At 33.6% G+C, this 22,343-nt stretch overlaps 4 protein-coding genes across 8 annotated transcripts in view; 1 reads left to right on the forward strand and 3 right to left on the reverse strand.

The window, feature by feature from the left end:
- Positions 1-3,685, reverse strand: part of LOC124533760 (leucine-rich repeat flightless-interacting protein 2) — a 38,173-nt gene extending 34,488 nt beyond the window's left edge. For 2 of the 4 annotated variants that reach the window (XM_047109252.1, XM_047109251.1), the window contains exons 1-2: positions 3,323-3,685; positions 1,460-1,557 (exon numbers count right to left, since the gene is read on the reverse strand). In XM_047109252.1, the coding sequence (XP_046965208.1) occupies positions 1,460-1,537 (78 nt within the window). In that variant the 5' untranslated portion in view covers positions 1,538-1,557; positions 3,323-3,685. Of the gene's footprint in view, positions 1-1,459; positions 1,558-2,983; positions 3,283-3,322 lie in introns of those variants that run through there. The other 2 variants (XM_047109248.1, XM_047109250.1) reach the window with 2 other exon arrangements.
- A 349-nt stretch (positions 3,686-4,034) lies between these two features.
- On the reverse strand, positions 4,035-6,864 carry LOC124533737 (dolichyl-diphosphooligosaccharide--protein glycosyltransferase 48 kDa subunit). The gene is made up of 7 exons (XM_047109191.1): positions 6,662-6,864; positions 6,280-6,518; positions 5,930-6,172; positions 5,515-5,658; positions 5,063-5,224; positions 4,464-4,694; positions 4,035-4,312 (listed from the first exon to the last, which is right to left on the reverse strand). Exons 1-7 carry the CDS (start codon positions 6,789-6,791, stop codon positions 4,154-4,156), a joined length of 1,308 nt encoding a protein of 435 aa, XP_046965147.1. The 5' UTR covers positions 6,792-6,864; the 3' UTR covers positions 4,035-4,153.
- Positions 6,865-7,052: 188 nt separating this feature from the next.
- On the forward strand, positions 7,053-17,960 carry LOC124533450 (ARF GTPase-activating protein Git). Of its 2 annotated transcripts, none has more exons than XM_047108723.1 (12): positions 7,053-7,266; positions 7,351-7,484; positions 7,558-7,670; positions 7,835-8,015; positions 8,595-8,725; positions 9,134-9,323; positions 9,407-9,479; positions 9,684-9,878; positions 10,329-10,465; positions 10,537-11,031; positions 12,329-12,571; positions 12,678-17,960. In XM_047108723.1, the coding sequence occupies exons 1-12, from the start codon at positions 7,203-7,205 to the stop codon at positions 12,843-12,845; spliced, it is 2,124 nt and encodes a 707-aa protein (XP_046964679.1). In that variant the 5' UTR covers positions 7,053-7,202; the 3' UTR covers positions 12,846-17,960. The 2 variants fall into 2 exon arrangements, with proteins under 2 accessions (XP_046964679.1, XP_046964680.1); XM_047108724.1 differs by having other exon boundaries at positions 10,537-10,971.
- A 752-nt stretch (positions 17,961-18,712) lies between these two features.
- On the reverse strand, positions 18,713-22,010 carry LOC124533881 (dynein axonemal light chain 4). Its single transcript, XM_047109434.1, has 2 exons — positions 21,805-22,010; positions 18,713-20,532 (listed from the first exon to the last, which is right to left on the reverse strand). Exons 1-2 carry the CDS (start codon positions 21,874-21,876, stop codon positions 20,284-20,286), a joined length of 321 nt encoding a protein of 106 aa, XP_046965390.1. The 5' UTR covers positions 21,877-22,010; the 3' UTR covers positions 18,713-20,283.
- Between the last annotated feature and the right edge of the window lie 333 nt (positions 22,011-22,343).

A 22,343-nucleotide genomic window follows, 5' to 3' on the forward strand; every position in this document is an offset into this window, starting at 1 on the left:
AATCAAGCTCAACACGAAAACACATACATTATAGATATTCCGATGGTTTTATAATTCTAAGCAGTGTGTAGTGTACCAGGTCCGGAACGATTTAACATGACCGGATAAAATATGTATCATTTGTGACAATAAATTAATTATTGGTATTCTTATGTTTAATTGATTGACTGTTGCACTGTTTGTTCTTTTTAAATATATTGTTACGTTTGTTTTTAGCCTTCGAAAAATTGACAGATTGTCACTTACATAGCTCGAATATGCTTTTCATGTTACATTTATACCTATTTTATCCTTGAACTTAATAACATGTATAACTTTTGCATTCCAAATCTTCGTAACGGGTTTTTTTTTCTATCAGCATCTTAATCCGGTACACTGTGCAGTACGGTAAGTATGACGCGCTCATATGAATCTATTACAAAGTGTACAGAGATCGCGCTCCGTGCAGGTGAGTTGTCCTCTATGTACGTTGTCTTGCTGTTTACTAAATACATCGCGTTGAGATGCTAAACAATTTCCTTTGAAATAATTAAGTAGGTGATGATGTCAATGGCGAGCTTTATGTTCAAAGAAGTATGTTGGTCACTTACTAAATGTATTTGAATATATTGCCACAAATGTCAGAGAACTAATAAAATTTTAATGACGGTTATATTTTATATATATTTTCTATTTTTTGTGTTCGTTATTTATTTTTTCCCCGCAAACTAATTTAATCATTAATAAATATTGAATGAATTAAAAAGTACGTTTAGAATGTGGAACCATAAAAAAGTGATAACGAAACTTGGCCGACATACTTCAACATTCATTTTCACTTATTTAAATAATAGTATGATAACAATTAACGTTACTATTAAATGATTACTTGTTACATAACTTACACTGTTATGTAAGCATTTACAATAAACTGCACCCACTTTTGCATATGAATAACGGCATGCACGATTATTTCTTAACATATAAAACAGTTTATATTAAGCAAAAACATTATAATATCGTTTATAACAATTGTACGCTGTCTTATCTTGTACCGATTTGCAATCTTATCGCGAGCCATACATGTTCTTAATCGACCAGAAAATACGATAAATTGATCCATGACACGTAATAAGAATTCGTTTTAAAACAGTGCATGTAATTTATAAATTGCTACAACGTTTTGTGTTACGAATAAACGTAAATGGGTTTGTGTAATTTATTTAATAGATTTGTGTTATTGCTACTTGAATTCAGATCGATGTTTATAACTTTGTTTTTGTTTACATAATAGCATAGGTAATAAGTATAACATGGACTATATAATAGCTTACATATTATTTTAAGATTGCTTTCCAATATATCCACGAGTTTCAGTTGTGTAAAGACCATTAACCACTCAGCTTATTCAAACGGCACACTCTTAAATATTGTGTAATTATTGTTCAGTTTAAAATATATTGGCATATCAAAGACTGACCTCTCTAGCAATCTGATCGAGTGCCTGTTCCTCCGCCGTAGCCTTGGTCTGGGTGCGCTGACGCCGCGACGGGTCCATCTTGACTGTCGCTGCACTCTCTAAACAAAATTTTTTGTTATTTAATTTGAATTTAAAACACTAAACTTTATTAACTTCCATAATCCTTCTTGTGATTAGTGTTTCTATGGTTGGTCTTATGAATTCTTATGCTTTGCGTTACCTTCATATATATATTAGTTTTTAGAAAAATCCAAAATCAATGGAGTTGTCAGTTGACGTAGATCTGCATGATACAACAACTTGAGGAGTCATGAGAAGAGATTGATCAAAGAAAAACAAAATGAATAGCTTCACCCTAAATAATATTACTTTGTCTCAGCCCTTTATCGTAGTATTTTTCACTAGCATTGGCATGGCAGTCAATTCTAAGCATGAAAATAATGGATTCTGTTATAATGCATATACATAGTCATCATGTAAACTAAGTGTCCACTTACTGCATTATCCTCTAAGTAACTGTAAGTTATACTTGCACTTTGCTTGCATGCGCTAATACTCATTGTAATATTACATCTTGATTTTTATTAATTATTAACATTCAAGCAATGTATGAATTTTTTTTCATTTGTTTATCATTTGTAAATTATTGATAAATGATAGATATCAAACAACATTCGTCTTAAATATATAAGTTTTCTGATTTCATCCAGGTCAATTAATAGTTTAACGGCAAAAGTGCAACTAACAGATATGATATATGAGATGATATGAGATTCACATCTGTATAAACTACAGATAAAGTTATATATAGAGTAAATGCTGCCTAGATTATTGTCAAATCTATTTTATATAAAATAATAAGAATACAAAGTTTCATAATATGTACAGTTAAAAGTCCTTGCTTATTATTTATAAAACTATAGCATTAACGTTTATTAAATTTTCCAGTCAATGATTTCAAATAATACTTTAATTTTTTTACATAATTACATATCTATAAATATAAATATATCTAGTATTATGTAAACCTTTATCACCATGAAAGCTCACATTCAAAAAGTATTCCCATAGTATGCATACATTCTTATCATAGGCAGGTTGAAATAAGGTTATCAGTCGCATGTGATCAATTTCACTCCTCAGACAAATTGTGACAAAGTACACGAATCAAGATTGATTTGCTAATAACTTTAACTCATAATTTTACTTTTAAGCTTAGTCAGTTCACTAAATATATTATATTAACAAATTATAAATTATTACTTTATTATCCATTCTTAATATTGTTACTATATGAGAGTGCATTTGAAAACAAAACATTCCTATTGCACAAACAAAAATTGCATATCCTATTTGTATTACCTTTTTGTACATATGTATATTGTTTTTAATCTATAACTATAGATTAAGCATAGTTGTTGCATTAACACTATATTATATATACAACCAGTACTTTAATTTTAAAGTATCAGTGACAAGAATGTGCCTAAAATATAAGACAGGAATACTTTTAAGTTCACTTACTATTCTCTTGCAAATTGACCATCTCCGATTTATTGTTTTGTTATTTATAAACTTTTTACCACAGATACTGTAGAATATAATTTGATATTCTTTCACTATAATTATGCACTACCACCATGCACCAGATGCAAAAATGCTTTCTAATACTCTCAGAACAGTGAGAGATCTCATTTACATATTTATCTAGTACAAGCTAGCTATAACCTAGAGGGTTCGTTGTGCTTTTCCGCGTGGTTGTTTTCACAAAACATTATTAGAATTATAATACTAGCAGGAAAACGGGTGGGCACAAAGCCAACATATTTTTAATGGCAGTCACTACAATGACATCATACTTACGGAGACAATTTACAGATGTAAACACATCACTTTTACAACCACTGCAACTTTTTAACACAAATATGTAAAGACCTTCACTGGTTTCTCTTATTAGATAAAAACTAAAATGCAAACATTGAAAAAGGCCAGTTTAAAGTATTACGGGGAAATCAAATCACTGCCTACACGATTCACATTAACAGATACGTATATACACAAATTCTATAAATAATGAGGAGTCTGTTGGCACCAATGTGTATAAATATATAAAATTAAATCGTTTTCAACCAGTGAAATGTTTTAAATCGAACTATTTTTACGAAAAATTAAGACATTCTATGACAAGCATGCCATTTTTTTCTGCCATTTAAAACCGTTGCGTTCAAGACTGGAATGTCAGTTTAAGTATGGCTTCATTCATCATTGGAAATGAAATAAAATCATCAGTTTTTTATTTAATACTCAATTATAGTTTTATTAATATGGCACTAAAATTGTAATATATAAATATTTAATTTTATTAAAACATTAGAATATCAGTCTTAAATCAGTATAATCATTTACGTTCGTAATAACGCATTGTAATACGTTCGGGTTTCTTTTCGCCGAATGTTGTTTTTCATGTTATGAACTATTGTGATACTTATTATATTATATATTATGCAATAAAATATGTTTTCATTTATTTGTAACATATAATTTACTTAAAAAAAAGAAATAAAAGAATATAAAATAATATTTGTGAACATTTTATTTACCATAATTATATCATTTATCTTTTACGACAATTTTATTCCAACTATACACACACGCACAACTAGGAATTAGAAAATGTATAAATAATTTCTTAGTTTATTCACTCTTGCTCTTGGGAGTCTCTTCCTTGTAATAGAGGAAGACAAATGAAAACAGGAATACTCCAACCATCATGGAGAAAGCACTCACATAGTATGGGTAAGCACTTGGTATGAATCTCTCATACTGAGTGTGTTGCAATGGACGAACAGACACCTAAAAAAAGAATAGAAGAATATGAATATTTCATTATAAAATTAAAAGTTGTCTACAAACAATCACAAATTGGAAATAAGAGGGCAATTTACTCAACATGGAGTTTTTTAATAATAAAATAATTATAATAATCCTTTATTTCAATTTTTACCTGTGTTGAATGATATAGTCTAGTATATCCTATTCTATCATAATCAACTTTGAACTGATATACACCCCACACATCAGGAACTTTGAAGATACCCTCATAGACTCCATTGGGTTTCTTTTTGAGTGTGGTGCGGATGAATGGATCAATTCTGACAAACTCCAATTGCACATCATTAGCTTCAAATGGTTGCCATTTGCCATTCTTTAACTCTTCAATTTCAATTTTGTAAACCTGTACAACAAAATAAGATTAGATAAAAGAAAAAGGAATTCCATAAATTTCTAACAAATCTTATAGAAATAAATAATTAAAAATTAATATTTATGTTAAAATTACATTATATACAACTGTTTGTATTTAGATGTGTGTTAATTAATCACGACACAAATGACTGATCAAATTCAAATTTAATTTTAGTATAGAAGTGGAATATATGCTTTCTTCTATTTGCTTTAACTTACTACCATGCTGACTTATTTGGTTAAGATATTGACACTTTAATTTGAAATAAATAGTTTCTCCACACAACTATTACAAAGAAAATACTAAAGCTAACAAACTATAATTAAAGGTACTAATAAATTTTGAACCCTACTTACCACTGTATCAGTTATAGTATATGTATTAGATGATTGTTTATCACCCTGGCGGTGATGATGAACGCGGCGCACGCGCAGTTGACCTCGTTCGCCGAATGCCCACTCGCTCAAGTGTACTGCTAGAGCTTTGTTACCAGAAAGGGATGCTTTTGTTTTATCACCCTGTAAATAAAAAGAAATTAAAAATGCAGTTGTAATAAATCTCTTTGATATTTTTAAGTACTATTATATAAACATTTAATATTTAATAAATGATCCCAACTGCAATCCTTCTTTTATTATGCTAATAATATTTTTTCTTTGTTAAAAGATGTGACCACAGAAGACATTGAGACTGATCTGTTCAAAACATCTTAATTTTTATACATATTTTTATAGCTAATAAAACAAAGTCTATATATTCAAATTAATTTGAAAACAAATTCACAAAAAAATATCACAACAAAGCTTACATGAACTTTAGCAACGGGAGAGTTGAAGGCTTCATCAGAAAAGAAGAACAGTGAACCACTGAAAATAATTCTGGCATTGTTCCTGGCTTGCAGAGCAGCTATCAGCACAGTCTTCCTACCCACAGCATGAGGGTACTCTTTTACCTGTAAAATTATATTTAGTAATAAAATATCTATAAAATATTTTTTATCTATAACTATTAGAACCTTTAATATTAGATAAAAATTACTTTAGGAATCATTTTTATTCAAAGAGTTATTGATACAACTTTTTGCATTGTTGAAGAAATAAATAACATATTTTATCATATCAGTCAAATCTTGTATGTTGTCTTCAAACTAAAGATTTTAATCTTCAGTAATAATTATTCAAAAGGATATTTTAATAGAGTATAGAAAGGAATAATGTATTTACCAGACTCTTAGGATTGTAGCTGTATGCAGTGCTATCAGCAGTCAGTATTGGCATAACCAAACTATTATCCTTATCCAAGATCAACCCAGTACCTTCAAACAGTAATGGTTGTGTGTTCTGTGTACCAACAATGGTTGGAGCATTGATGAGGTTCTTAGGTGATACAACAATTCTTGTGTGATCACCTTCATCTAGAGCATCATAGTTGAAGTGGTCTATGACAGCAGCTGACTCTTCATCCATCTGAAATTAATAAATAAATAAAGTTGAATAATAAGTACTCCTATTAATATAATGCCAATGTCAGCTTCATTATGTATTTACAATATGCATATTTAATTATTTCTTACCTCAAAACCACATTCCGAAGCTATTTCCCTGTATACATCTCCTGCCACTGAGTTGCCAGCCATGAGGACATTGCCACCATCATCAATAAACTTTGTGATACCTTCAGTGTCAAGTTGACCCCCGAATTCAACAACGGAAGGGGAAAACACTATAAGATTCTTGTACAAATACTCTCCGTACTTCGAGAGCACTAGGTTAGCATCGTCGGCCAACTTAAAAGTTAGGCTGTAGCCCCGATCTGCAATTAGTATAATGTTGTCAAATTGGTCAAAAAGGCTTTAGAAAATACTAATTTCGATAAAATGTTTTCAATATACATGGAATTTTCTAAATGAGCCGGCATCTTATCGACACGACACACAATCGATTAACGTCGCTTACCTTGCAAAGATTTAAAAAATTGAGAATGAGTTTCTCTTATATTTAAATTATCCACTAGTACTAAAGTCTCTTGTTCGGCATATGCTATTGAAAAGCACGCTATTAGACCTAAAATAAGTGAAATCTTCATTTTTGTTGCTCTAATAAACCGCTTCCTATTCCGATTTATTTTTTGACATTGTCGTATGAACGGCTTACTGACGTGTTCAATAACCAACAGACAATAAAAACTGTCTGTATCAAAATATAATTTAGGAAAATATTTTATCGTATGTGATCCCGAATAGTATCAAGAATATTTAAATAATGAGTTTCAATTCCCTCTCTCCCCATTATTAAATTAATAAATAATTACATAATACTAATGACATATACTATACCTTTTGTTTAAATTATCTGCAATACTTATTTTGATTGACATTTCGCGAAATGTTTTATTTTTGTATCAAAGTTAATTATGTCTATAAAACAAGTTATTTCTATTAATTAAGTGTATTTAAAGCTTGTAATAAGTTAAAGTCTTCCAGGAAACTTAATAAAAATGATGATATCACGTTCAAAACATCGTTCATCGGTGGAAGTGTGCTCTGATTGCGGAGCATCGGGTTAGATGATGTTCCAGTTTCGTCTATCTCGTTTAATTACTTCAGTACTGATTATTAATTGGGTTGGGTACTTTTGTGTTGTAGATCCGTCATGGGCATCTATTAACCGTGGGTTACTACTGTGTGCTGAATGCTGTAGTGTTCATAGGAGTATGGGAAGACATATTTCACATGTTAAATCTTTACGACAAGGGTCTTGGCCTCCTTCGCTTTTATCTGTATGTAAATAAGATAAGTTATTGTTTATGTTGCGATTATTTTCCTTCTATAAATGCCATGGTTTTAATACAGATGGTGCAAGCACTGACAGCTCAGAATGTCAACAGTATATGGGAACATTCGTTACTCGACACTTCAGCTCCCAAACATTTACGGAAGAAACCACAACCAAAAGACCCCCTTCAGTAAGAATTAAGTTAAAAAAACATATTGATTCATACTATCCTATTACCAAAATTGATCATTATAAAGAAAAGCTCTGAGGATAGTGTGTTATTTTTGTGTATTTTTGTTATCTGAATGCAAATGATGTGTTTTCGAAATAATGTAATGTTATTAATTATTTTAGCCCAATAAAATCTGAATTCATACTAGCTAAACACCTAAGGCTAGCATATGTGCTAAGAGCAAGAAGAGATGAACCTCCAAGTGAGCTTGGAAGACAATTGCACAGTGCTGTGAGGAGTTCCTCTCTAGACACTGCCATGAGACTGCTTGCCCAAGGAGCTGACCCTAACTATTACAACCAGGTATGTCTACATATTAAGTAATGATTTAGATACAGCCTTCTTTTGATACCATATCTCCATTTCACATAAGCTCACTTTATTTAAATGTATGAGTTATACTGTTACTGATAAAATTTTATTGATATTGGGATTAATTTTAATATTTAAGTAAAATACTCATTTTTAAAATCATAAATTGGCTTGAGTATTTTATGCAAATTATTAAAAAGCTGAGATGGCCCAGTGGTTAGAACGCGTGCATCTTAACCAATGATTGCGGATTCAAACCCAGGCAAGCACCGCTATACATATATGTGCTTAATTTGTGTTTATAATTAATTTCGTGTTCGGCGGTGAAGGAAAACATCGTGAGGAAACCTGCATGTGTCTAATTTCAACAAAATTCTGCCACATGTGCATTCCACCAACCCGCATTGGAACAGAATGTTTTAATATGTTTCAAAGCCTCTCCTTAATGTAAGAGGAGGCGTTATCTCAACAGTGGAAAATTTACAGGCTGTTACTTTACTCTACTTTTTACTTTATTAATAATAATAAAAAAAAAACTTTCTTGTATAAGTAGATGTATTTGTTTTATAGGAAAAAGGTAGCACATGTCTGCATGTGGCTTGCCGTGCGGGACAGCCGGCACAGGCCGAGTTGTTGGTGGCGTGGGGCGCTGATCCAACAGCACGAGACAGCACTGGCAACCAGCCTGCTGACTGCGCTAGGTAATACTTATATCCAACCCACAGCTTATAGATAAATTTAAAAAATATGCTGTATTGAATTTATCAATATATTTAAATGTTACCACAATGTTTTTTCCTAAAGAACATATAATAGAATGTTTTAAGACTTACACAATAGTGGTTTATGCTGTACAAACAATAATATTTGTTTATGTTTCCTCTTGAATAATTGAGCATAAGGAAACAGACTTAATAGATGTTTGTTGTAAAAATAAAACAAACCATATTTTTAAAAGATTCAATTACAATATTTTTATAAATTTAATAAAATTTTATTTTTACAAAATAACATAAACAGAATTTTACAAAAATACATTGATTAATTACAACAATTTCCTACATGTTAGGTTTTATGTATGTAAAGCTCTGTTTGGCGCTGTCCCGCAGGCAAGGCGGGCACTCGGAGCTGGCGGAGCGCATGACGGAGCTGGTGTACGACGCGACGGACCGCATGATCCACTTCCTGACGGGCGAGCGTCCGCAGCACGCCGCCGGCCGGCACTACATCGTGCCGCGCGCGCACGACACGCACGAGATGACCGACGTCGCCAAGGCGGCGCGCGGGAAGCTGCAGCTGGTGAGACAACCCTCCACCCACACATACCCCCCCAACCCTCCCAACCCCCAGCACTACGGCACTAACCGGTCCCTTACTTGCAGCTGCCGAATCACCTGTTCGAGGAGCTCGTCATGGATATCTACGATGAAATAGATCGTCGGGAAACTGAAGCTAGTAAGTTGTGATATATGTTTTTCGATTTTTAAAGCTATAGGTACATATATGTATATGAGTGTATACTTCACTCGTAACGATTAGTTTTGTTAGTTTATATAACGGCAACAGGTACAGATCGCTTGTACAACTTTTCGACTGAATAAAATTTTTATAAACATAAATAATAAACTTCACAAATAACGTTAAATACGTCAATCGCAGTCTGGCAAACGAGCGCGACGGGGCTGGAGCGGTGCGGGGTGGCGTTCCTGCCGGTCAACCCGGCGCTGTCGGCGCCGCGCAACCAGGGCCGCCAGAAGCTGGCGCGCCTGTCCGCGCCCGAGCTGGCGGCGCTGCTGCGCGACGTGCTGCTCGACGCCACGCGCCGCCAGCGCCTCGCCGCGCTGCAGCCCCGAGGTGCGCAGGCACTGCAACCTACATCGCAGATAGAAGCATCTTATCTATAACTCTTATCTCATTTATATCTCTACAACACACTCTAGTAAAGTAACAGCCTGTAAATTCCCACTGCTGGGCTAAAGGCCTCCTCTCCCTTTGAGGAGAAGGTTTGGAACATATTCCACCACGCTGTTCCAATGCAGGTTGGTGGAATACACATGTGGCAGAATTTCTATGAAATTTGTCACATGCAGGTTTCCTCACGATGTTTTCCTTCACCGCTGAGCACAAGATGAATTATAAAGACAAATTAAGCACATGAATCAGCGGTGCTCGCCTGGGTTTGAACCCGCAATCATCGGTTAAGATGCACGCGTTCTAACCACTGGGCCATCTCAGCTCACATTTAGCATCTTAGCAACACACTCTAGTATTTAAACAATAATGATTATTATAATTATGTTCTAGGATTGTCCGGACCGTTAAATCCGTTGCTGTCGGCGAGCCATCTCAAACACTTCTCCCAAATGTCCGACGATGAGCCCTTGTACGACTCGGTCGCGTCGGACGAAGATTACGCCGCGCTTGCGCCGATTGATTTAGATGTAAGTGTGCTTCTAATTACGCAAACTGATAAAAATATCCACAATTTTAAATTCTAATTCAATGTTGACAGATGTCGAGCGCAGACCCGCGAACCGGCGAGACGGTATCTTCTACTTACAACCCTTCGCTGCCAACTGAACATTCCAACCTGGAGCTCCCTCTCACGCACTCCCCGAGCCCGGCGCACAGCCTCCCCGAGCGAAAAACCGAAATCGAATCGCTCAAGAAAGAACTAGACAACCGAGATTCCACCATCACAGAACTGAAGAACCAGCTGAAGAACCTTCAAACGATAGTTGAACAATTGACGAAAGAGAACAGCGCCTTGAAGACCACCAGCAGTGTGGACGACGACCAGAGTATGACCTCCCAGGCGTCGATTAACGAGAGCAACAACACTCTCGACCTGACTCCGCAGGAGCGAGGCCGGAGCCTGGAGACGGAACAGCTGACGTTGTCCGAGGACGTGGACGTGAGGCAATCGCTGAAAACTGTTCAGCGACCGGTCAGTATGTTTGAGGCTAGGGAGGGACCAAAGAATAACTGGCAGGTTACTAAACACCAGGTACTAATCAATAATTTACTAATTTCTACCTACCTTATAGTATTTGAGATGTGGTCCGTATAATAACATGTTATTTTTAAATAAATATTTTCAGTTACCAATTATGGATTTGTATTAAAATTTTACTCGATTTCATTAAAGTACGACATGTTATTAAACGGCCCCCTTCCGTAGACTAACTATGTAGAGATGAGGGATGGCAGGTGTGTCGTTAGTTTAATGATTAGATATAGCGTAAATACACCATCATCCTACTTACAGGGCTCCCAGAATCACTGACAATTCTTAACGGTTGAATATTGACCAATGAAGTAGATAATTTAGTTCAACATTTACCCAAACTTTACTAATGTTAGATATCGTTTAACAAATGTACGCTATTATTACTATGAATATGAATAAACTATTATATAAGTCTTAGACCCCCATAGATAATCCAAGAATACTAATTTATCTATTTAAGAGCGTTTATTCAAGTACTGCGAATCCTATTTAATATATTATATGCCTGTGTGCGTGAATCTGCACTTGTGTTGAGTGTATCGTTACATAATATATTGATACATTTGTATTTGTATATTTTATATGTAGTTATTATGAGTCGATTTATAGATCGCGTGCGTCTTAACCGATGATTGGGGGTTCAAAATCCAGTCAAGCATTACTGAATTTTCACGTGCTCAATTTGTGTTTATAATACATCACGTGCTCGGCCATTATACAAAATATCGTGAGGAAACCTGCATGTTTCTGTTTAATTCAAACCTCCTTCGGATGTGAGGGGGCATCGAAAATCTAAAATAACAAAAATAATGAATTAAAAAAAATAAAAAAAAATATTCAAATCTCAATTTGATATTGACTTTTATAATTCTTAAATTTCAAGTTTAAATTTTTTTTATATATTTTAATAACATGGATATATGTATGTCTTGGATACAAAAATTTTATGTAACCATGACATTAAAAACTCATAAAAAATCTGGTAAATGCTCTTAATAAAACTAAGCTATTGGTTCAAATTGTTATTTATTCATAATAATTTAAAAGGTAAAAAAGATACGTTAGCGTTTCGGGTCGCTCGACAAAAAATATTTTAAAACTTACGCTGTCCGAAATATGGCTGGCGCTGTGGGCTAGAGTCAGCGTCTTATACGTGAAAGAAAGGGAAGCCAAATAGAGTGGCGTTGTAACCCGTTACGTAATGAAGCTGTTTACCTTCCCATAAGAAGTTATCCGTGTTCCGTTATTTGCAAATTTAGAGAACAAAAATGAGCAATGTCTTTCGATCTCGTAGCTAACGAGTATCCCGGGGCTGGAGCGCTCGCTGACGCAGAGCGCCATCGAGGGCGCGGCGGGCGCGGGAGCGGGCGCGGACGCGGAGGCGGACACGAGCGTCGAGGTGCAGCGCCGCGCCGAGGCCGTCACGCGCTGCATACAGGAGCTGTGGGCCGCGGCGCGCCTGCACCGCTCCCGGCTGCCGGAGTGCGCCGAGTCCATCCGGACCACCGTCGCGTCGCTGCTGGCTCTCTTCCCGCCGGTAAACGTCCGCCCGAATTTTTTCGCTAGTCACATCCCAAATATCGACAAAAATAAAGTAGGGCAGCCTAATAATTTTGAAACTCGTCGACTCCCCGGGGCGGCAGAGCGCGACGGACGAGGCGCTGGGCGGCGTGCTGGAGCAGCTGCGCGCGGCGAGCGAGGCGGTGTCGCGGGCGTGCGGCGCGCGCGCGTCGCTGGACCGCGTGCGCGCCGCCGCCTACGACCTGGCCAAGGCCACCAAGCTGCTGGTGACGCACGTGCAGCCGTCCTAGCGCCCGCCGCGCCCCGCCTCGCTGTAGGCCGCCGCGCGCGCGCTGCTGCGCTGCTGCCTCGCGCTGCGCTAGCGGAGCCGAGCGCAGCCGAGCGGCGCCGAGCGCAGCCGAGCGGCGCGGCGCCAGGGGACGGTGTTCGAGTGCGAGACTCGCTTGTTATTTTCCTCGTGTTGTGTTCGTGCGCGCGAAGGAAAAATCTGATTCATTTAGAAGTAATGCATTCGATATATTTTAAACCGTAGTAGGTTGTCTACGTCTAATGTATTAAAATGTATTCGCTAGAAACTCTGATGCCAATGTGCTAGAGGGCGTGTCTATTGGGAGAAAATCGAGGACCTCTGAATTTCTTTATTAGTTTTTTCAATTTAAAATGTTTCTTACAACTACCCATAACTACTATTGATTCAAAAAAATATGACTTTCATCAATGTCCATATTTTAGTGCAATATTACGAAAGATCGCCAGCCTAATAAACTTACCTTACTCATTGATAATGTTGAAATTAACAAAACTATGGTATAACATCTTGAAATGAAAGGGCTCATGTGTTTGATTTCCTGGACTAATTCTCTCTAATCGTTGGCTTACCCTATTCTACGCAATGGTTGATGTAAATTGCTTGACTGGTAAACCAGGCTCAGCCGCCGCCCAACTGCCGCCACCCCTTCTTGGGAATGCTTCTAACATTAGTTTGGTCCTTTAACACCATATGTTGTTAAATCGCTTTATTGCTTGATTGTTGCATTAGCCTTACAAAATATTGCTTAGGCGGCTCTTGCCATAGCTACGGATTGATATGGTATGGCTTTCTTCTCTAATGCCGGTACCATACGGTCTGCGCACATCAGTTGTATGAAATTATTAAATGTAACAATAATTTAACAAAAATGTGTCAATGATAAATAATAAGAAAACAATTAATACTAAATATAAAAAAGTAATAATGTTATGAAATGTGTAAAAAGCATAAAGCGCATTCAAATCACAGGAGTAAAGATAAATCAACAACTTTGTCTTCGAATGGTCTTGATAACATTAAATATAGATCTGAAATAGTATTTGATACTGATTATGTATTACTAAAAAAAGCATTTGGATGTTTACCAACATGTCATTTGTTAATATCTGTACAGCGTTGCCAATGTCTGGGGAATTCCCCAAATTGCGGGGAATCACAAGTCGATCGGGGATCGGTGTGGGGAAAATGAGGGCAATTTATACTTATGCGTTTTTTTACCAAAACGATCGGTAATTGATTGTTTACCCGTGTTTTAGTACGAAAATTGAAATTGTAGTCGATTATTAATATATAGACAGTAACCATGACTAGTCTCATTAGATTTTATTTTTAGGAAATGAAAAAAAACATACAATAACATGATTTTTTTCCTTTTCCTGTGTGGGGAATTAGGACATTTTATTTCCCTAATTAGAGGAATTTCGCTAAGATTTTTGGGGAATTAGGTGAATAGGCATTGGCAACCCTGTATCTGTATCAAATATTTGAATATGGAATCATTAGCTAGTAGCAAATAGCGTGGAAAGTGTAAATCAAAGTTTTGTTTCTCTTTACTCTTTCTTTGATTGGATTATATACTGATTGATGATGATTGGATTATCACTATAGGTTAGTAAATTTGTTGATATAAATACAAGATAACATTGTTCCAAATTTAAATGTTGGACGCTAGAAATTAAATTAATCGATTTATATGAGGTTTACTATATTTTAACTAAGCTTTACTTTTTCAAAAACGGAAATACTATTGGTTGTCGCTGGTTGTTGTCTATAAAGTTAAGTCTTAAAACCTTGTTACTGGATAATGTACCAGTAACTCTTATTAAGAAAAAATGTTTCGATTAGAATGTAATTCACAAATATTTAATGCATTTTAGTTAAATAACATTTAGATAATTTAAATATAACAAAGTATAAAAACAAGTTTTTAAAAATGACCAATATTTTTACAAAGTTGGTCTTAAATTTGAAGGGTGCAGAAAGAAAAAAAAATAATTGATCATAATTTTGTATTGGTTGATCATTATTTTTTATTTTATAAATTGCAGGTTTGTTTAAGGTCGTACAATAGCTCACAAGAATACAAAATAATTATTTATTATAGCAGTATTCTTTAATTACGTGATTCATTTTTGTGAATTAACGCGAAGCCTTTTTTCTTACATTGCAATCTACACTTATATAATGTAATTGGAATGTTTTAAATATTGCGTTTTATTCTGAGGCTCTTTTTTACATTTTTTTGCAAACCTTCTAAATCCCTTGTTCTATATAAAATTTTAATTTACATAATATAAACTTCTTAGGTAAATAAAATAATTGTCAAAGTAAAACATATGTTATATAAGGCACATTCTACTTTTTGATTATTTTATTTGTAATTTACATCTGCACCTTGATTATAATAACAATTCACTGCACTATGATAAAAGGACATGTATTAACTGTCAGGGGTTGTAAAATTGTCGCTATTCTATTGAAGGAAGAGATATTGCACATCGGGTAATAGTGATTTATAATTGGAAATTATTTGTCACAAGTATTATAGTATAGGTGACCCTACTGGGTTATAAGAACTTTATTACATAGAGATTTTTGTATTTTTCGGTAGTCTATAAACAAAATACGGCATAAACAAAATGCCATACTTATCTGGTAGATCCAAAAACTTACCATGATATGACTTTTGTTTTAACATTTGTTGTCATAATCACACATGAATTTCACAAATACCAACATAATATAAATGAAAGTTCCAAAAAGTCCCATACCGCTGAAAAGAAAATGATTTATTTTATAAATAATAACAATTTATTATGTATTCAATAGTTCTGTATTATGATTAAAGTATATTTGAACATTTTCTTTTCGTATATTTTCAATAAATATAATTTGTAAATACAAAATGTATAAAGCTTCAGCGATCAACAAGTTTTATCCAATGCTTTGTACGTTAAAGTTATTGATAAAATGCTTTCGGTGTCTTCTTAAACTAAATCTAAAATAACTACTTCGTACTAACTAAAGCAATTGCTAATAACTTAATTTTATTCATAGTTTGATAGATTGTTATTCAATGTATATTTATAGAATTTATGTAAATGCAGTCGCTACACACGTCGCGAGCGGAGCAATATTCACTATTATTTATTGTCGATCTCGATGTGTGTAGCTACTGCAGACACCGCCTTCGATTATATATAAATATGTATAGTGATTTTCTTTGAATGAATCCAAGGATTTATACTGATTTCCATGTTATCTAGAGGTGCTTATTATCCTATAAACTGCCCTTTGTTTAAGTACAGTCAACGACAAAAATACTTAGTCATAAAGATACAATAAAATATTAAATATCAGGTTAGTTTAAAAATGCGTATAAACTTTGATAAAAATCTTACAACTATTTTATCGTCACTGTTTACATTTTTAATTAATTTTCGTCGCCGACTGTACTTGGGGTATTTGATAAAAATCGTGCCTGAAAGATGTTGATGTTATTCCTAAATTTTTAGACTAGACTAGATCGATATTTACTATATATGAGTTTAGTAGATTTTATACTGACGTTCCACGATATGTTCATAGCTGTATGTATAGTTGAAATGGTGTAAATTTTAAACGTAGTTAGGCTGTATTACAGTGTCTCGTAACGCTGACGACGCTCTATCGATCTTGTAATAAGGAATTAAAAACCAAATTAAAATATTTGATCTAGGAAGCCCGAAATGATATAATTATTTGCTTTAATTTATCAATACAAGTTGGCTTCCGATAGATAAAAATTAAATTAATAGTAATTAACGGGTACGAGTTAGAACGCGTATATACACATGAAACTTTATTAAGTTAACAATTTATCGTATGAATTTATATTAATTTCTAGTATTAATTTTATTATATAAGTTTTCTTTAAATAAAATAAATAATCACAATTACAATGACGATAGAGTTGTCAAATATCTGTCTGTGAATAGGAATCAGTTACAGATGTGGATTATAACAGTTTGTTATCCTTGAAATAAACATGACCTTGAAACTACTAGAAAGGCCTATATTCAATGATATCCTAATAAACAGATATGTTATATCCATACTAAACAACAGAAAAAAGTGTGCCGCGCCGAGGACCGTTTATTTTAGTTTATTTTTACATTTCGTTAAAAGTAAAAAGCATAGCTTGATAAAAACAATAAATAAAAGGGATAACTAGATGTTTTAATTATTCAAAACGTATTACTACGTAATTATGATGTATTATAACGTATTACTACGTAAAACGACTAAAGGCAAACGTCCCAATTAGGACGTTTTCTAGTCTTCACTTTTTGCGCGTTAATAACATATCTGTTTACTAGAACATCATTGCCTATATCATATTTTCATTGAAAGTATTAATAATCTAATATGTATTTGTAAACGAGTCATATTCACAGATAGTTCTGTATCGAATGCTTGCATATGGAATGTTTAGGCGATGTATACATAAAACAATTATACATTTGTAATGAGTATTATGTGATCACTATATGTGCCAATGTATATGTAAAAGACGTATTTTATTGGTAAAGCACTTGTATGGCATCCTGTTTCCGATCGATAAATACAATTTTTAGTTACAAAAAATAAATGAATGCATGATTAAGTGTATCATATGAGCTATGTTTGATGTACATAAAACAAAGTCATTTGCACCATTGTGCTCCTCCATACAGCAAGCGCCCTAGTGTAATATAGTAAAAATAATACTTAAAATTGTTCTTTACAAAATTTACTTCATAGACCAATCAATGAGTATTACTATTTTTTTTATAATATTTTGGCCACAACGACCAATCTCAAGAGTTATGAGCCTACTGCGCGGGACGCATTATACTCATTATAGTATATAAGTGTACGCAAACACGGCTGGACTCTATTCCCTCACTGCCAATATCCAGACTTCGCTATTATTGAGCATTTCTCGACACTGATCTCCAATATCTTTAATAGCTAGACCTGGGTTTGGAACCCCGGACCCAGGTCTGCTATTAATACAGTTAATTGTACGGAACACTTGTTAAAGATGTTATATTCGTATTATTTCTTAATAATCACGTGATCATACGTTTTATATTCCACACAACTGTAGTATACAATGTGTCATCGGTTATATGAAACTAGTACCAAAAAGACACCATAACATTCTCCTAGGAAACAGGATACCAATTTGATCCTTTTGAAATTTATTGAAATTTGTAACATTTAACACATTAAAAAAATGATTTTTATTACGTAGTTTTTTTTACAATTACCCAAATTAATGATTTCCGTTGCTATGAATACCACAACCAGACTACTTTAAGCAAAGTTCCAATAACAAAACAGTATCTAACTTTTCAAATAGATACAAGTGGTATGTGATGAGTAATGAATGTTTAGTGACACTAAACATCTATACATATAATTGAACTTGTAATCGGTGGAAACTTAATTGGTTTATGTATTTATTTTTGTATGAATTATTTTCAATTGATTGACTGTAATACTGTTTGTTTCCCAATAAACAAATAATAAAATTGGAGTGTCTGTTTGTAATATTAAAAATAGCCCATTTTAACTCAATGCATATGTATTTATACACGGTAAATGTACCAAAATAACATTTTTTATTATTTTTGTCTGTCTGTTTGTTCAGGCTAATCTCTAGAACGGCTGGAACGATTTTGACGGGACACTGGCAGTTAACTGATATAATAAGGAGTAACTTAAGCTACAATAATTATTTTATTTGTTAAATTCAAACGCGTAAAAGGTCGCGGGCAGAGTCATATAATAAAACACAAATTCTTGAAATATAATATAATTTATTTTCCTCTCAAGTACTAAAGTATTCCATTATTATTACATGCAAAACCGTATAAATATATTATCTATAAGATAAAGGCAAAGTTCCACAAGGATCTGTAATCCATGTTTGTCATCAGGCTTTGATTACAATTTGTACATCGTTTCAAAAATTATACATAATAAACAGCAGTTATAACCAGCTATTTTTTGTTAGCTCGTTTCTATTTTCTTTACATTGACCAAAGAAAATCATACGGTATTAACGTTTCTTTTTAAAATTAGTGTAAATATAAAACTTTTGTTACGTTTAAAAATATGGCATTAAATGACCTTTAAATCTCAAGCTCCTTCAAATATAATTACGTTTCATAGTCAAAGGTAATTGACTAAATTATTTCCAAAGTAGCTACTGTAATGGTATCCGCATTAACATGACAACAGAATCATTTTTCCAAGAACGATTGTTGCCGAGGCCCGAACTTAAAACTAATTTTCAAGGTTAATTAACTGTAGTTTGGCATTATATTTGTTTCCTTGGTGTTCTCACAATTGACACTGTAATTTAAACTGTATTCTAATAGATTTTGAAATTGAATTTCGACGTTCTTTGTGTTACAATTCATGCACTTGATTTGTGAATATTTATTATTAGATTTTAAATAATATTACGGTTGTTAACTTTTTTCTTTATAATAACAAAAGCTTTTTTATTAAAATCTAAGTTTTTAATTTACTTTATATTTTTTTACGACAGTTGTTTATCTTTTACTTCATTTGAACATCGAATAGTAAAATAGTGCGGCTGATTAGACATTTTCAATTTATTGTTTGTATATATTATCTTGACTGTTTGCTCTACAAACATATATTTTTAAATAAAACTAAATGAACATATCTCTAAAAGTAGCGTTAATATAACTTCATATTCTTAGTCGCGACATAACTATCTAATACTTAGCTTATAAGTTTGTTTCCTTCGATCAATACCACCCCTGATAACCGAGCGTAAGATAGGGGTTGGCATGCTGATCTTGTGAATCAAAACATTTTAATTAGAGCTAAGCTCTTAAGGAAGGTACTTTTATGGTGATTTTTTTTAATATGTTATTTAATATTTGATTTTTTAATACATAAAATTTATATGGAATCGAGATATATTATTTTTTAACTTAAAATATTGACCGTTTGAGCATATTTTAAGTACCTTTCATATGGTAAACAGAATATGCTGAAATATCAACATCATTATACGATCGGCTTATTTGTTTAGCTTAACGCAAAAAATATATTTTATGTTTTAAAACATTAGTACGTTAAAGGACAATCAAAATGCAATTTTAATATTAGAGGGATATATACGACATCGATATTTTACATTCCTTTTCATATGCTGTTGAAATAGTGTTAAAATAATCATGTTTTCCTTCCTAAGGACAGTGAATTCTTTCTTTTAAAGCACAGAAAATTTTAATAAACGTCTGAATAATTACATTGTATTCATATTAGTTTCAGCACAAGAGACCAGTTAGATCCGAGTCGGCAAACGTGACGAATCTTTGAAAATATTTCTACAAAAGGAAGAATGTCACTCACGAACACTTCCAAATACAAATAGCCTGGTTACCGCCGAAATACATATAACATATTGTTGTGCACTCATAAGTTATTTCGAAACCGTAACTCTCGCCGACGACCACGTGGAAAGCTGGACCAAACTTTTTATCCATGGACTCTTTAACCATACGAGCTGCCATTTCATTGTTCTGGGAAAACTTTTCACAAGCTGTCACTGATAATTCAACAGCTTCGATCCGCATCTCTTCGGACATGTCTGTATGCTGTAATAAAAAACCATTGATGAGTCAGATTTAGATCAAGAATGTTACCAAATAGCTGCATTGCGGAGTCGTACAGCTCCACGAGGAAGTAGGAGACGTACAGTAGGAACATTAACAGCCACTGAATCTCGTGATAAAATTACTAAAAATAAAATAATGTTTAACTCAAATACTAAGTATTCGACGAGCCGCATCGATACTTTGATATACTTTTTTATATTTTCATAAAGGTATCAATAACTCATATCTAATTTAAGTATCTCAAATCACATATAACGTTAAAATATTATGATTAGCATCTATTTATTGATCTGTTAACGATCGTCAGACGTGAGATGCGACGGCCCACCTGCCAAAACAAACAGAACCAATTGTGTACTGCAACTTAATGCATCGCGGCTGTTAACTGATGATTGATGACGATTTTACTGCCACAAATTTAACATTTAAACTTTTATCTCACTTTAAATTGTATTCATTGAATTATTTTACAATTTTGTAGGTTTACTAGCTGAATCTACGACAAGGGTGACGTTTAACCCTAAGTGAATAAGTGTAAGTGTGTAGTTTACTTAACCAATGTCTACACCTATAAGAAAGCAACCGAACAGTTTTCTAGCTTGTAGGTATTTTAGCCTGAGATTTCGTGTTTAATCAGTGAATGGTATTTCGCTTTTGTATAAAGGTAGTGTACATATTCTAAAATAATGTCATGTTTTTAGTAATGTAATATAAAGTAGGTACTTCCTAACAGAAAAGAGGAGTTACATATAATAATTAACCACACGAAATCCGTTATTTAAATCTCAATCAATCTCGATGTCACAAATCTAATATTTAATTATAACGTGACCATCATTCATTGTTTAGAATGTAGTAATTTAATATGTCACGGTGTACGGAGATAAGCCGATGCGCAAGAGTGGCGTTAATATGCTGATCCGAAATCAGATCTTCGCTCAGATGATTTTTTTTTTTTATGTATCGACGATTGTAATACACGCGTCAATAACTATCTACGTCTTTTTATTTTAATCTATAATTTAATAAACGAAGGTGCGTTTTTTTAATTAAATAATTAAAAATATAAAATAATCGAGTAGGCCAAAGGCGACACAATATTTATGCATAATTTTAATAAACATAGGACCTTGCCTTGTTTGTATTTTGATTCGTACTATGATAAACAATGTGAATGCATCCTGTAAATAAAATCAATACAAATTATATTATATAGGTACTGCAGATTTTAGAATAATAAAATTAATTTACCCTTATTAAAGGATACGTGTGTACCACTTTTTCCGTCACAGCACCACCCGCAGCTGCTCCTTCTTCAGCCATTTTTAATTAAAACACAGTTATATCACGAAAATTGAAAACAAAAACTCGTATTGAAAAAACAGACGTGCGTCGCTCGTCGCGACGTCTCCCTACTGTTTACGCGTCGCCTTGGAAACCGTAGGCGGGCGGAAAGACGCGATTGATTTTTCTCAATAGTTTGAATCAAACTTGAATCTAGATAATATTCGCTTCTGCCGGACCATTTTTGACAAGTAGTGCTTGCCAAGGTCAACCGTGGGAACAAATATTTTGTCGGACCAAGATCACCAAAACTACTTTAATTATTAACTAGCACCTATTCAGATAACGACCTATAATTAAACTGTAACTAAATTATTTCAGTAAACACTTTATAATGTACTATAATTATATGCAATTGAGTACTTTAAGTGATATTATTTCGTCTCAGACCTCAGTACTCAGTAGGTAATGTACTAGTTATAACATTCAGATTTCGATGTACGTAA

The sequence above is a fragment of the Vanessa cardui genome, chromosome 11 (assembly GCF_905220365.1).
Source record: "Vanessa cardui chromosome 11, ilVanCard2.1, whole genome shotgun sequence".
In the NCBI taxonomy this organism is placed as follows: domain Eukaryota; kingdom Metazoa; phylum Arthropoda; class Insecta; order Lepidoptera; family Nymphalidae; genus Vanessa; species Vanessa cardui.

What these genes read in the sequence shown, in the direction of transcription:
- LOC124533450 (XM_047108723.1), top strand. Translation starts at nt 7,203, where the DNA reads ATGATGATATCACGTTCAAAACATCGTTCATCGGTGGAAGTGTGCTCT. An exon ending in CAACCAAAAGACCCCCTTCA is followed by an intron (nt 7,671 to 7,834) that starts GTAAGAATTAAG and finishes TAATTATTTTAG; the next exon opens with CCCAATAAAATCTGAATTCA. An exon ending in TGCTGGCTCTCTTCCCGCCG is followed by an intron (nt 12,572 to 12,677) that starts GTAAACGTCCGC and finishes CCGGGGCGGCAG; the next exon opens with AGCGCGACGGACGAGGCGCT.
- LOC124533881 (XM_047109434.1), bottom strand. Translation starts at nt 21,876, where the DNA reads ATGGCTGAAGAAGGAGCAGCTGCGGGTGGTGCTGTGACGGAAAAAGTG. An exon ending in ACACGTATCCTTTAATAAGG is followed by an intron (nt 20,533 to 21,804) that starts GTAAATTAATTT and finishes TTTTTATTACAG; the next exon opens with CATACAGACATGTCCGAAGA.
- LOC124533737 (XM_047109191.1), bottom strand. Translation starts at nt 6,791, where the DNA reads ATGAAGATTTCACTTATTTTAGGTCTAATAGCGTGCTTTTCAATAGCA. An exon ending in CTTCGGAATGTGGTTTTGAG is followed by an intron (nt 6,173 to 6,279) that starts GTAAGAAATAAT and finishes TATTAATTTCAG; the next exon opens with ATGGATGAAGAGTCAGCTGC. An exon ending in GACTATATCATTCAACACAG is followed by an intron (nt 4,313 to 4,463) that starts GTAAAAATTGAA and finishes TTCTTTTTTTAG; the next exon opens with GTGTCTGTTCGTCCATTGCA.